The sequence below is a fragment of the Accipiter gentilis genome, chromosome 29 (genome assembly GCF_929443795.1).
Source record: "Accipiter gentilis chromosome 29, bAccGen1.1, whole genome shotgun sequence".
NCBI classification, from domain to species: domain Eukaryota; kingdom Metazoa; phylum Chordata; class Aves; order Accipitriformes; family Accipitridae; genus Astur; species Astur gentilis.
Window position 1 is genome coordinate 19413235 of NC_064908.1, and position 12792 is coordinate 19426026.

A 12792-nucleotide genomic window follows, 5' to 3' on the forward strand; every position below is an offset into this window, starting at 1 on the left:
TTAGTTCACTTCAAGGCTATGAACAAGCTTCTCCTAGCAGCTTGTTAGAAACGCCAATACACAAATGTTTTAATTACATGTTTAACATTCTATTATTTTTTTTTTCTGATGATGGGAAAAAAGGTAATTTTTTTAAGGAAGCCAAGAACTTCCCTCCATGTTTGAATTCGGTAACTCTTTACTGCAATTCCATTGTTGGCTGTGCTACAGTTTAATTAATGCTAAAGTATCGGACCATTGAAATAATTACTAGAACACCAAACAGACTCTATCTGTGGATGTATTTTATGTTAATTATGACCATCTGTTTAGAAATTCTATTTAGTACTATGAACACTCAGTGCCCTTTAAGTAACAGGATACTTGTACAAGATGTCCTTATCTCAGTGAGGTTTTCAATATTATGCAGCAATTTTTCCCCCAAATGAATTCCCATAGTAAGTGTAAAACACAACAAACTGAAAGTTGAACCTGTCCCTTCAAAACCAAACTGCTGGGCTAACAGTTTCAACATAAGCCAGAATATTCACAGGCACTGGATAAAATAGATTTTCATCCAACTTCTAGGAAAGCACAATCAAAGCTCTTGCAGGGATAAAAAAAATTGCAGTCCTCTTTAATCTGCTATAACCACATATGTCTTTTAACCAAGGAAATTCAAAAGCAAAACAAATAACAGCAAAACCAAACAATGAGCCAACATGCGTAGAAAGATTTTTAATTCCTCTAAGAAATCCCACCATTTCCTTCAGCGCATCTACTTCAGCTTTCCTACCAAAACAGCAGGAGAAGAGATGCACAGAATTGTAGTGTAAAGCCTTGCAGCAAACACTCTTCTTAAAGCCTTTTGCCAGTATTACCAGAAACGTCAAGATACTAACACCAACACTACTGCTGACCTAGGACTGAGACTGGCATTTTTTCACCTGTCTGACTGCATGACACAGGTAACAGCACGAACTAGACGACTCTGGGAAGTGTGCTACCATCATGACTCACACAGGGAAAAGTTTAAGAAAATGCTAGTACACACACAGCTCATTTGCTAATATGTTGTTGGTCACTAACAATCTCCTAATAAACAGTCTCTTTTTCCACACTGCTCATTAATTATCTCAAATGCAGGAATCTCTGCTCTGAGACAGTACACACATTCAGTTTCCACCGATACTTCAGAGACCTGCAAGAAATAGCCACCTCTCTATTTACAAGCTTTTAAAATATAGTTGTTTGTTTTCCTGACCAGCATAGAAATGAACACAACAGATTCTTAAAGTGGGGGGGTTTTTTAAGATTTTTAAAGATCTATCTCTGGGTATTTAATCATCGTAAGTGACAGATTCTACTAAGCATGTGTTGACCTTCAGATTTCTTGACAGGAAAAAATCTAATTAAATCAGCAAACAGCTGGGGAAAGCTCTCAACTCCTTCGACTTCAAGCAGCCATACGCAGAGGAAGTCTCCATACTCTATTAAGCATGCCAGCTATCCTGCCATTCTTGCACTCCAGTGTGTTAAGAAAACAATCTCACATCTCCTAATTATCATGTCAACTTCTACAAAAAGCATAAGCCAAATGTTTAATAGATTCTTGCTCCTTGTCAGAAACAGTGTATTTCAGGGATGTCCTCTTGCAGAACAAATTGCTCCAGTGCTCTAAACTGAGCAAACACAAGGAGGAGAGCATAATAAAGAAGGTAAACTAGAAATCATTTTGGTTTTGTTTTTAACAGGCAGTACACTCAGAACAATTACCCTTGGTCTATCTGTTCATTCTGGCAGACATGCTGTCTATCTCTACACATACACAGGGCTTCTCTTGCCTGTCAAAGTAGAAGCACACTGAAAAAAAAAAATCCCAAAGAAATGGCTGATACAGAAACTGGCCAAACATACAAGGCAAACAGATTGAAAAGACCTAGTAGTTTTTAATTGAAAGATCTTTACATAGTATAGTCACAATAGATGTTATAGTATTACTATTAGAAGCCACACTTTAGGTGACAAACTGAAAAATACACAAGCCTAAGTTCAGAAATTATATAATAAATAAAACCTATTACAGTTGAGTAATTTTCTGTTTCTAATACAATAACATTTTCCCACTACAGTAATGGTTGCAATGGAGTGGAGTAACAACGATAAGTGACCAATTTTCTCATGGTAATTTTTGACCAGAATGTTTTATGAAATTGGAAGGTGGAGTGGAAGGGGAGAAAGGTAAAGCCCCAAAACCTTCCTCAAACAGCTGTACCATTTACAAATTATGGAAGTTGTAAGATCTAGATGTTCTTATTTTACATTAACTTTCAGCTACCTAATCCCATGACAGTCTCTGCAACTAATCCAAGTCATTGTACTTACTCAACAACCTTTGGACATGATAAATATAATTTAATCCTGATTTCCTAAAGAAACCAAGCTTAGGTGATCATGCTGTTCCACTAGTTTGTTCCTCTCCTACATGAGCCTCAGGACCCCTAGACCATTTTTGAGCAAAACTGACAAGAGATACATCACATCTGAAATGTACATACATTCCATGAAAATTGGTATCTAGAAAAACTTCCAAATTCAAATCCTTCTCAGGAAAGGCTACAGCATCAGGCTCAGCAGTTATCTGTCTGTGTACTTTTCTGATCTACCAGCATATATGCACCAGCCAACCAGAACCCAGCCAAAAAATATCACATTTTGTTCAGATATAATAAAGGGCTATTTGGAAGGTAGGGACATGACACAAATCTGCAGGAATTCCAACAAACCTTTAAAGACAGAGGGCTTGATCTATGAAGAGCAATGTTACACACTTGGCGCTTGGCCTACCGAGTTCAGTATCAGTACTCATAAAGCAAGGCAAGGAGAGGTTTCAGAACCCCACGGCAGGATACTGAGCCAGCACGTTGAGCTGAACATTGCCTGGACTAGCTAATTAGAAATTCTGATGACAATGCTTTATCTTAAAGTCTACCTTTATCCAGGGCTTAGAGGCCTGATACCAGAAGGAGATGTTGACTTCTCCACACCAGAAGGACCTCAGGAGTTCAACAACTTCACACAAAAATAGAGAAAGGGATTTCTTTAGTTAGTGGTGCTAGCATTGCCTTACATCTTAATTCCGTGACCAGATTTCTTATCTACACTAAGATAGACAAATTCAATTACTTTAAAATACTTTTAACCCACGCTTTCATCTTACAAAGCAGCATCCAAACACACACATTTGGAGACGGGACAATTTCAGTCCCTCCCCTTGAAGGTATTCCTCACACAAAAAAGGACTGACTATTCATCAAAGACAACTGCAGCCTCATCTTCAGCTGCCCCAGCAGATGACTTGGATTTTGCTTCATTTTTAAAAATCATTTGTGCACTTTTACTAATCAGTCATTGGATCAAATCTAGGTATAGTTCTTTGAGCAAGGAACAAAGTCAGCGCCTCCTCCCCAGCTACATGCTCCAGTTCCTAGGTAGCATGGTAAGCATGGGTCTCAACCTAAGAAAACTTTCTTCTCTTCAAAGGGAAACAGGTTCAGCATGAGGTAGGGAGCAATCCCCTTCAAAGCTGCACGTTACCCAGAGTCAGGACATTTATCAAAATGCAAGATATGCAAGTTTCATCCCTTTTCAAAGGAAGCGTTGAAGGCTTGCACTCAGTTCGCCCATAGCCTAGGCAAATGCCTAGGAAAAAAACAGAAGCAGCAGTATCACCAGCAACCATGTTTCTGAACAGAAGTGGCAGTCTTGCAGCTCTACATTAGGGTCTGCTCTGCTCAGGTGACTTGATCAGGTCCCTTGTGGGACACAGGCAAAGGAAAATCTAATAAGCAGAGCTTGTATGAGAATACGACATGGAGCAATTCTGTCAGTGTTGAACAATGGGCAAGTCTTCTCTACAGATGAAGGAAAAATCTTGAAAAACTTGTGAAATTATATGGCATTTTCACAAATTAAGGTAGTCCAATTACAATCTCACTGTGGATTTAAGCCTAAATCTTAGAGTTCAATTGACTTTTAATCACTAAATTATAGAGTCTTTGATACTGACTTGCTCTAAATGTTGGCTGCAGAGATCATGGTATTTTCTTTTCTTTTAAGTGGTCTCCATTATAATTTTCCATTTATGCAGATTAATCATTTGTTTGTACTGTAAGGAGGTACCTTTTTCAAGTCTTCCTTCCTAAGTTATGTAGTTCTCAAAGCACCCTGACTAGGTCAAAGACTTAGTCAAACACATAATCAAGTTATCAGTATTAAATTATTCTCTGAAAGGGCTAGAAACTTTTATTCATTTCTCTTCAACAGCCATCATCTACAGATCTAAAAACTAGCTTCATTAAAGGCTTAGAAAAGGGCCATCCCCGTAATAGCTTTGCATCATTCAGCTATGACGGCTTGAAATTAAAATAAATCCTCTTTACAGAGCAGACTTGCTTATTTCCACATTCCATAATGTCACATGTAAATGTCTTTATATCACGTGCAAATTCTATATATAAAGCAGAGTCTTTGATGACCATTAAATATAGTATTTCAATGAAGTTTTTTCACTGAACATTAATGCTACTGGGAGTATCTGCAGCCCAATTTAAATTCTAGGAAAGTTACTGTCAAGAAATATCGGTGACATACTAGAATATATGTCTATCCAGACTATGTTTTGCCAAAACACCTATGGGATGCTTCACTTGCTATCTTCTTAAAAAATTAAAGCTTAGATCCCCTCTGCCTCCTTAAAAGATGTGGCTGAAGAATAATTCCCTATGAACAGTGGTACAATTCACTAATACAAATTTAAGTTCACGGTTGCTCAATGACTGCCAAAGTTCACTCAATTCAGAGGTAAATCCCCCCCCAAGTCAACACTAGACTCAGTGTATCTTCAACAGTTCACACCTGCTCTTTCCTGTTCAAGCATTGCTAGCAGAAATCCTGTTACTAAATTTTAAAAGTTTCCTATATACTTATGTAATGCCACTGTGGGGTTTTTTTTTGTGTTTCATAGGTGTCACTGAAAGGAGAGTTTGTCCTTGCCTCAAGCCCGATACAAATTCAGCTCCTGTAACAGTATTGACTTTTCAGGACTAACTGAAGAGCAAATAAACGAAAAATTTTCTTTGCCACGAAAATCAACCGAACTTACACTGAATGCAGAGAAAGGGAATCTATTTCTAAGCACATCTATTTTGACACAATTACTTCAAGAAAAGATACACCAAAGAATTCCTTACTCTTCATTAATATTTTCAGAGAATAAGGACTCTCATGTATGGCTTAGTTCCCCATGCCTTTTTTTTTAAAAAAAAACAACCTCCATACTTAAACTATACATTTTACAAAAGAGAAACTCTGTATTCTAACATTTTTCAAATAATTTTAATGAAATAATAATTCCTTTCTGAGACACAGGCAAGAAAACAGAGGGTTTCATAAGAGTTGGAAAGCCTTTTTAAAGTTCATACAGAATAGCTTAATATGCCCACAGATACAGATTTTTTTTTCCTTTCATTAGGATTGTCCAGTCAGTAAGGAGAGACCGCTTCTATTCATCTCATTAAGAGGTATACAAAATCTTACCAAACAAAATGTAACGTACACCTAACAAAACAAATGCGACTAGCCATTACCCTCTGGATACTGTAAATATTCTGTCTATTGTAAACCAACGAAACCTTAAATAAAAGGGATCAATACTCAAGACAAGGACATAACTGTGAGATATCTCAAGCACTGACACTAAAATCGTTGGAATTTAATATTTTTGAGAAAAACGGCCATGACCTCAAACAAGACAGGAACACGAGTTAACAAGAAACCTTTTCTTGTGGAAAGCTTTGCTTACATTGAAGAAACAAGAAAAAGTTCATTAAAAAGACATGCAGGTCTTGGGAAAATGATTTATTACAAAAATTAAGAATTCAGTGTTTCACAGAATAATACTTATCCCAGCAACACAAGCTTCAATTTCTAGAATCTCCACAGATGTTTAACACAGACCAAAGGTCAAGGAACAGCATTTTGATTCAGAAGATTTACAATTGTGCTTGTTGGTTCTCATTTAAATTGGAAGGCCTCTTCCACCACAATTACAAATTTACACTCTTGTAATCTGAAGGGCTGTTTTTAATTTTTGTTTCAACATTATGAGATAGCTATAATGGCTGTGAAACAACAAACACAAGAGTAGCTACAGGATTTACAACTAAACCCAAACAAAATCCTAAATTTGCACTTAAAGTGAAACAGACCGACATCAGAAATTTTCCTGGTTGCCAGCCTAAACTTTGCCATTATTTTCTCTCACTAAAGACACGTACCGTTCCACTTTGAACCCTGACTGTAGCCGAATACTCATCACTCTCCAATCACACTGCTGCCCTTTCCTATGCTTTGTGCTGACTTCTACGCTTAACTTAAAACCCTCAGTGCACCTCAAGCATCAGCAGAACCAAGGCACGCTTTTCCTGCTTGGTTGTTTTGGGTGGTTTTTTTTTGGTTCAGACGCTTTAAACGTGACATGACGGGTGCAGTTCTAGGGCCTGTTTTCCACCATGACTCTTCTCCACCATTACCCTAAAGCACAGCTCCACAAGAGTGGGAACACTCACGATACCGCTGCAATTCCCCTCCGTACTGGAGGACACCACTAGAACAGGCTGCTTGCTGCTGCCAAGCGGGCCCGAAAGGGCTGCCACTGAGGTAACCGGCAGCCTCACCGCCTTACGCTCGCCGGTGCCAGCCCCGGTGGGTCTCCTCGTAGCCTCGCCCCCCCTCCCCCGCCTCCGCCAGGCCGCTGTCAGCAGCCGCCGGCCGGACCGCGCCGCGCACCTGTGCCCGCCGGCCCCGGCTCTCGCCGTCATTTCGGAGCCGCCACCAAATGGCTGCCCCGCGTCCCCCGGCTGGCCCAGCGTCGGGAAAGGGGGGGGGGGGGGGGGGGGGAGAGGGCGGGCGGCAGCCCCCTCCCCCGCGCCGCAGCGGCGGCCGGTACCCGGCGGGGCGGGGGCGCTGACAGACCGCGCTCGGCGGGCGAGGCCCGGCCCCGCTCCCCGCCCGGATTCCGCAGCGCCGGGACCCCCGCACGGCGCCGGGAGGAGGAGGCGACGACGACGACGGCGGTGGGGGGGGTGGGGGGGGGGGGGTGTGGGCCGGGCGGGGCCCCGCCGGGTCACCGCGTCGTCGTCGTCGTCGTCCCCCCCCTCTCTCTCCGCGCCGGCCGCCCCCGCCCAGCCCGCTCCTACCTGCAAGGCGGGGGCGGCGGGGCCGGGAGCAGGCGGAGGCGGCGGCGGCCCCGGCCTCTCACACGCCATGGGGCGGGCAGCGCGGCGCGGCCCGGCGGAGGCAGCGGCGGGGGCCTCGGCGGCGCCTCCTCATCGCGCTGACAGCCGGGAGCGCCGCCCCGCCCCTTCTCGCGAGACCCGCGCGCCGCCGCGCGAGAGCCCAACGGCCGCGCCGCGCCCGCCACCGCCCCGCACGTGACCACCGCGGTCTCTCTGTGCGTGTGTGTGTGTGGGGGGGGTGCTGGGAGGGGGTCGCAGTGCATTGTGGGAGGCGGCTGTGGAGCTACCATGGAGACGGCGGCACAGACGAGCCCCGCCGCCATGGGGTAAAGCGGTTAGCCATCGAGATGGCGTGGCAGAGCGGCGGCCGCCGCCGCCAGCGCCCCCTCGCGGCCCGCCTAGCCTACTCGGCGCCTCAGCCTGCTCCTCGACGCGCGGCGCCCCGTCTTCGCAGCAAGCGTCGCTTCTTTCTTTTCCTTTTTAAATTTCAACGAATAACTTGATTATTACTAGCGCCCGGAAGGACGAGGGGATGGGAAGCCGTCCCTGGCGCTGGTGGCTTGTCCCGCTGCCGCCCGTCATGGCCTCCCGAGGAGGTGAGAGGCGAAGCCGCCAGAGAGCCCCGGCGGGGCCGCCTCAGGGCCAGCCCGGCACAAAGGCGGCGGCGGCGGGAGCGCCTGGGTTGGTGCTTCGCCACAGGCCAGCCCAGGGAGAAGCCCGGGAGCAGCACCTCATTCCTCTGGTCACTCGCGAAAATCAAACCAGATTTCTTCACCAAGGCCGAGGCGGTGTAGAGTTGTCATTTCTGAGGAGAAAGCATTCATCTGACAAGTAGGTCAGGTAGACCCTTCGAAGGACAGCAAAAATGCGTTATTGAATGACTGCCACGTGAACACCCGTATTTCTTACTCATCATAGCAAGCCAGAATACTAAATACCAAGGTATGCACAGAACTATTTAACTGTGATTAGAAGAAAGCATATGTATTTCTGAAACAATGTCTTGTTTGCATTTCATTTATTGTGTTATGACAGGACGAGTGGTTACATGTATGGACAGGGGAAACACCTTTAATGTGAACATGTGCACAAAATCAGTTTCTGTTCACAAAGCTTACCAAGACACTCTAGCCACGGAAGAGAACATGCTGTTGGCCTGTCACACAACACAACTCCCTCTCATGTTTACATGCAATACAACAGCAGACCGAGATAACTCGCAACCCTGCTCCCACGGAAGACGGACTTCAAAAGATCAGCCTTTGTTTCACCTTTGACACACAGGAAAATACCCATGCATACACCTATAAAAAACAGTCAAACAAAAAACAAGGAATGATCTTTTGAAGAGTTACAATGATAATCATACACCTGCCAAAAATGCGTATTAACTGAACAAATTTAAGCACAGTTGAACCAAGCCTGTCCCCTAAATGCACAATACATTTATTTACTGAACTACAGTAATAGCAGCCCAATGTAAAAAGGATGGGAGGGAGGGAAGAAAACTTTTTCCTTGTTTTACAACCTCTTCCAAGGACGAAGGAGTTTAAGTAAGTCCGTAGGCACAAGTGAAAAGCTACATACAAACCTGTATGTGTGCCCAAGTTAACAACTGTAAATACAGTAAGGGCAGATGCAGGTATTAGCATGCATTTGAAAATCAGACCCTTAAATTTTATGCAATTGGTAACCAAAAATTAATGGTATTCTGTGAAAACCAAGCAAACAATACTAATCACAAGGTCAAAAAGGCTGTAAATAGTGACAGACTAATGAATGCAAACATAAGACAGCGCTATAAAATGCAATTTTTTTTCAAAATGTCAGGCGGTCGCGCCATAAATGACTCTCAAAGCTTTTAATTACAGTAATTGTCACTACAATTACTATAGTTAAAAATCACCAAAATAAAGCAAATTATCAACTTTGAATATGAAATAATAAAAGAGATTGTGAAAGGTTGGGCCTTATGCTTAAAGTACTGGATAAAACAGGTGATTTCAATTTACGGTTACGCTAGCTACTTACTCAGGGGGTGTCATTTCTGTCATTACTCATAGGGACACCCCAGTATGCAGACTTGGCACGCACGCCTTTCCAGTGATCCAGTACAATGCAGTCCTTCACAAGTCAACTGTCTGTGAAGTCAGACATTTTTGTGAATTTTTGGAGGAATACAGCACTAGTGGCATTCTCAGCTTCAGAACATGCTAGTTGCCTATTTAGAATACATGGTTTTTGAGGAAGACATATGCTGCCTACCACACAAGGCCTAGTATGAACCTGGACCTGAAAATATTGCTGCAGTCCAACTAATAGGTACTTTAAACTCAAAAAACCCTCATGAAACAAGTTTTTAAAAACTTTTCTAGTGCAATTTTCAAGAGATGAAGACAGTAATAACACTGGCGCAGCTGATCACACCTATTACACATAATAACAGGAAACTGCACGGTAGCTACTGTACACACCTAACCCCTCACGTAGTTGATATATAAAACCCCAAGTAATGGCTGGGGCACTCTCGGACACAGGGAAGGAAAGGAAGTGAAACCCGTTAACTGACATTAAAACCTGTTGTCTTGGATTTTAAAAACAGCTAGGTTATGGAGCACACGGGCCAGACTTCTGGACTCAAGAGCAAGAACTTTGTAACAGCACTTCTGAAACTTGAAGGAAAGTGTACCCTTGTGATACAGACAGAATTAAGAACTATCGCTTTTTGCTAATTGGAGAGAATCTAATGTAAATACCATTATCTCATAGTAACAACTGAATTGACTCTTTATTTATATCATATTAAGTGGAAGAAACATATACCAGTCAAAGACAGGTACAGGATAAAGATTCTGCATTACAGGGCTTTCAATGATTGTGATGAAACTGAAACGACCTTTGACAAGTACAAACACACCTATCCAAACACACATAGTTACTGTTTTACCGTATCACAGAATCAGAGAATGAGAAGACCTCTATTTCTAAGCCATTCCTAATAAGATATAAAGGACTGTTTTTCAAAATTAATGTAGAAACTCCTATTATGTAACAGCACACAGCTTAATTTTTCACATTAGTGTATGTATCCAAGATTTGTAAAAAATGAAGGCAAATGTTACAACTCAAAAACCAGGACTAACTTAATTGGAATTAGTCAAATACAGGTGCAAAACACTGGTATGGCAGAAAAAAAATTCAGTTTAGAAAGTTTAGAAAAATTCAGAACTCATTCATAAAACTGAAAACAAGTCCTTCTAATGGGACTATCCAGTTAAAAATGAACTGCAAGGCAATGCTGTTTGTTTCTTTCTCTTTTACCAATTCTCGATTTGCAAGAGGCAATTTGAAAGCCTCCTCGATTATTTTTTGTTTGTTGTGTGTTCTTTCTTAAATATCACAGACTTGAGTGTGAAAACATGCCTTCTTTCTGTTGAAAAGATCTAGCAAAGTTTGGGCAAGTAAGGAGATGATGTCACCACAAATGATACGTGAACCGGGTAGGAATGACTGACTCGCTGAATAAATACAAACATCCCCTTTCCTTAGCCGTTACAGATCGGGAACATCACAGCTCAGGCTTCAGCTTATTGCAGTATCAGTAATAGTTTGAAAAGCAGCAGTGCCTGCCCTTCAAACAGGGGAGGGTAAAACATAATTGTGGGGGCAGAATCAGAATGCATCCAGAATAACAGAAGAGAAGCATGAAATAATTTCACATATTTTGCAGTTTACTTTCAACTAGTAAACACCGTTCTCACACTTACAGCAATAGCAACCTAACGCAGCAGGCAAGTTTGCTGCTCGCAAGGCCTGTCTTTGATCACCAGTCACATATTTGTGCTTCTCTCCATCGCGCGGGGATCTGTACCTAGAATTTCATCTAGAATTTCACTCGGAAGGAGCTTTTTGCAGAGCTTGGCCCCACAACCGCCCATCCATTAATCATAGTCTATTTTAACTTTCGTAATAGCGTTCAGGTTTGGTTTTTCGCTGCTGCTCCTTCCATGAACAGAAGTCAAGTGCTTTTTAAGAGCAGACTTGTGTTTAAAGTCCATGTCGCAACAATGACACTTGTAGGGCCTGTCACCGCTGTGTATATTCAGGTGATCCTGAAGCGTACTTTTGGCAGTGAAGGTCTTCAAGCACACCATGCACTGGAAGGGGCGGATGCCCATGTGCCCCCGGATGTGTCTGTTGAGATTCTTTTTCTGGGTAAATGTTTTGCCACACTGCAAACACAGGAAGAGTTTGTGCATTTTTAGATGTCTAAGATAGTTCTCAAGATGCAGAAATCCCCTGGGACACTTTGGACACTGGTGCCGCCACGAATTGCCAGAATCATCCAGGCTCTGGAACCCATTCATCAGACTAGAAGTTCCTTCTGGATTGTCACTGACAAAAGCCTGAAAGTGATTTCCTGACATTTCTGTATTTCTGCTTTCAACTGTAGAATTTATCAAGGAGTGCTGGGTTTCTGGAAAATACAGATTTGTTTTGGAGGAAGTGCAAGGCTGAGGAAAATGATCATTTTCTACGTTCGCTACACTCATAGAATCCATTCTGAAGATACAGATCTCATCGTCCTTGTATCCGATTTCAACTGTTGATATTTCTGGGGTTTTTGCCTCCTTCCTTTCCGAGATCAAGCTCTGCACTGCAGGCCGTGAGATCTCCCCCTTCTCCTGTTTCACAGGGTATTCTACGTTCACCGGGCTGTCTTCGGAGATCTCAATTATTTCACAGTCTTTCTCTAAAACCTCATCCCCGTTTCTCAGCTCAGCGTCGGAGGAGTGACACCTCTCTGCGGCCTGATTACCGTTCTCCATGGAAGCGTCGATTTCCAAGTACTTCGACAGAGCTTCGGTACACTTCTCCACAATGTGAACCATCTGGAGATAACTCGCGGCGGTGAGGTATTTCAGCAGCTCCTTCTTTTTGACTTCCAGAGCGCCGGTGTAACAAGACAGCAGCAGCTTTCTGCCCACCTCGGCGCTCTGCAGGATGGTGATCCGCACCTGCTTCGACTGATTGAGCAAAAACTGATCCCTCATGAAGGTGGAGCAGGCGGCGAAGATCACCTTGTGCCCCTGGAACTCCGTGTCGTTGATGTAAATGGAGACGTCGCAGAAGAGGTTCTGCTGCCGCAGGAGGTTCATCTTCTGCAGCACGGCATCCCCCTGCTGCTCGAACTGGAAGTGCAGCACCTCCGAGTCACCAGCCATGGCGCCGTTCCTGCGGGGGAAGGCACCGGCACCGACGGAGAGAGTCACGCCGAACCCAGGCCACCCGCGCCGGCAGGGCCCAGCCGCGGCCTCGCCCCCCCCGCCCCCGCCCGCCCCACGGCGGCTGAGGGGCCCCGCTCTCCCTCCCTTCCTCCCTCTTTCTCTCTCTCGCCGCCCGCCCCACTCACCGGCCGCGGCCCGGCCGGTCCCTGCAGCCGGTGCGTGCTCCGCCGCCGGTGCCGCAGCGCCCCGGAAGCGCTTCCACCTCCCGCCCGCCCACTTCCGGCACC

General features: G+C 44.1%; 2 protein-coding genes across 10 annotated transcripts in view; both read right to left on the minus strand.

Moving 5' to 3' along the window:
* RC3H2 (ring finger and CCCH-type domains 2) overlaps positions 1–7361 on the minus strand; it is a 30790-nt gene extending 23429 nt beyond the window's left edge. For all 9 annotated transcript variants that reach the window (XM_049833329.1, XM_049833334.1, XM_049833331.1 and 6 more), the window contains exon 1: positions 7239–7361. The gene's annotated coding sequence lies outside the window, so the exon portion shown is untranslated. The remainder of the gene's footprint in view (positions 1–7238) is intronic.
* A 917-nt stretch (positions 7362–8278) lies between these two features.
* Positions 8279–12759, minus strand: ZBTB6 (zinc finger and BTB domain containing 6). The gene is made up of 2 exons (XM_049832930.1): positions 12691–12759; positions 8279–12512 (listed from the first exon to the last, which is right to left on the minus strand). Exon 2 carries the CDS (start codon positions 12500–12502, stop codon positions 11219–11221), a length of 1284 nt encoding a protein of 427 aa, XP_049688887.1. The 5' UTR covers positions 12503–12512; positions 12691–12759; the 3' UTR covers positions 8279–11218.
* Between the last annotated feature and the right edge of the window lie 33 nt (positions 12760–12792).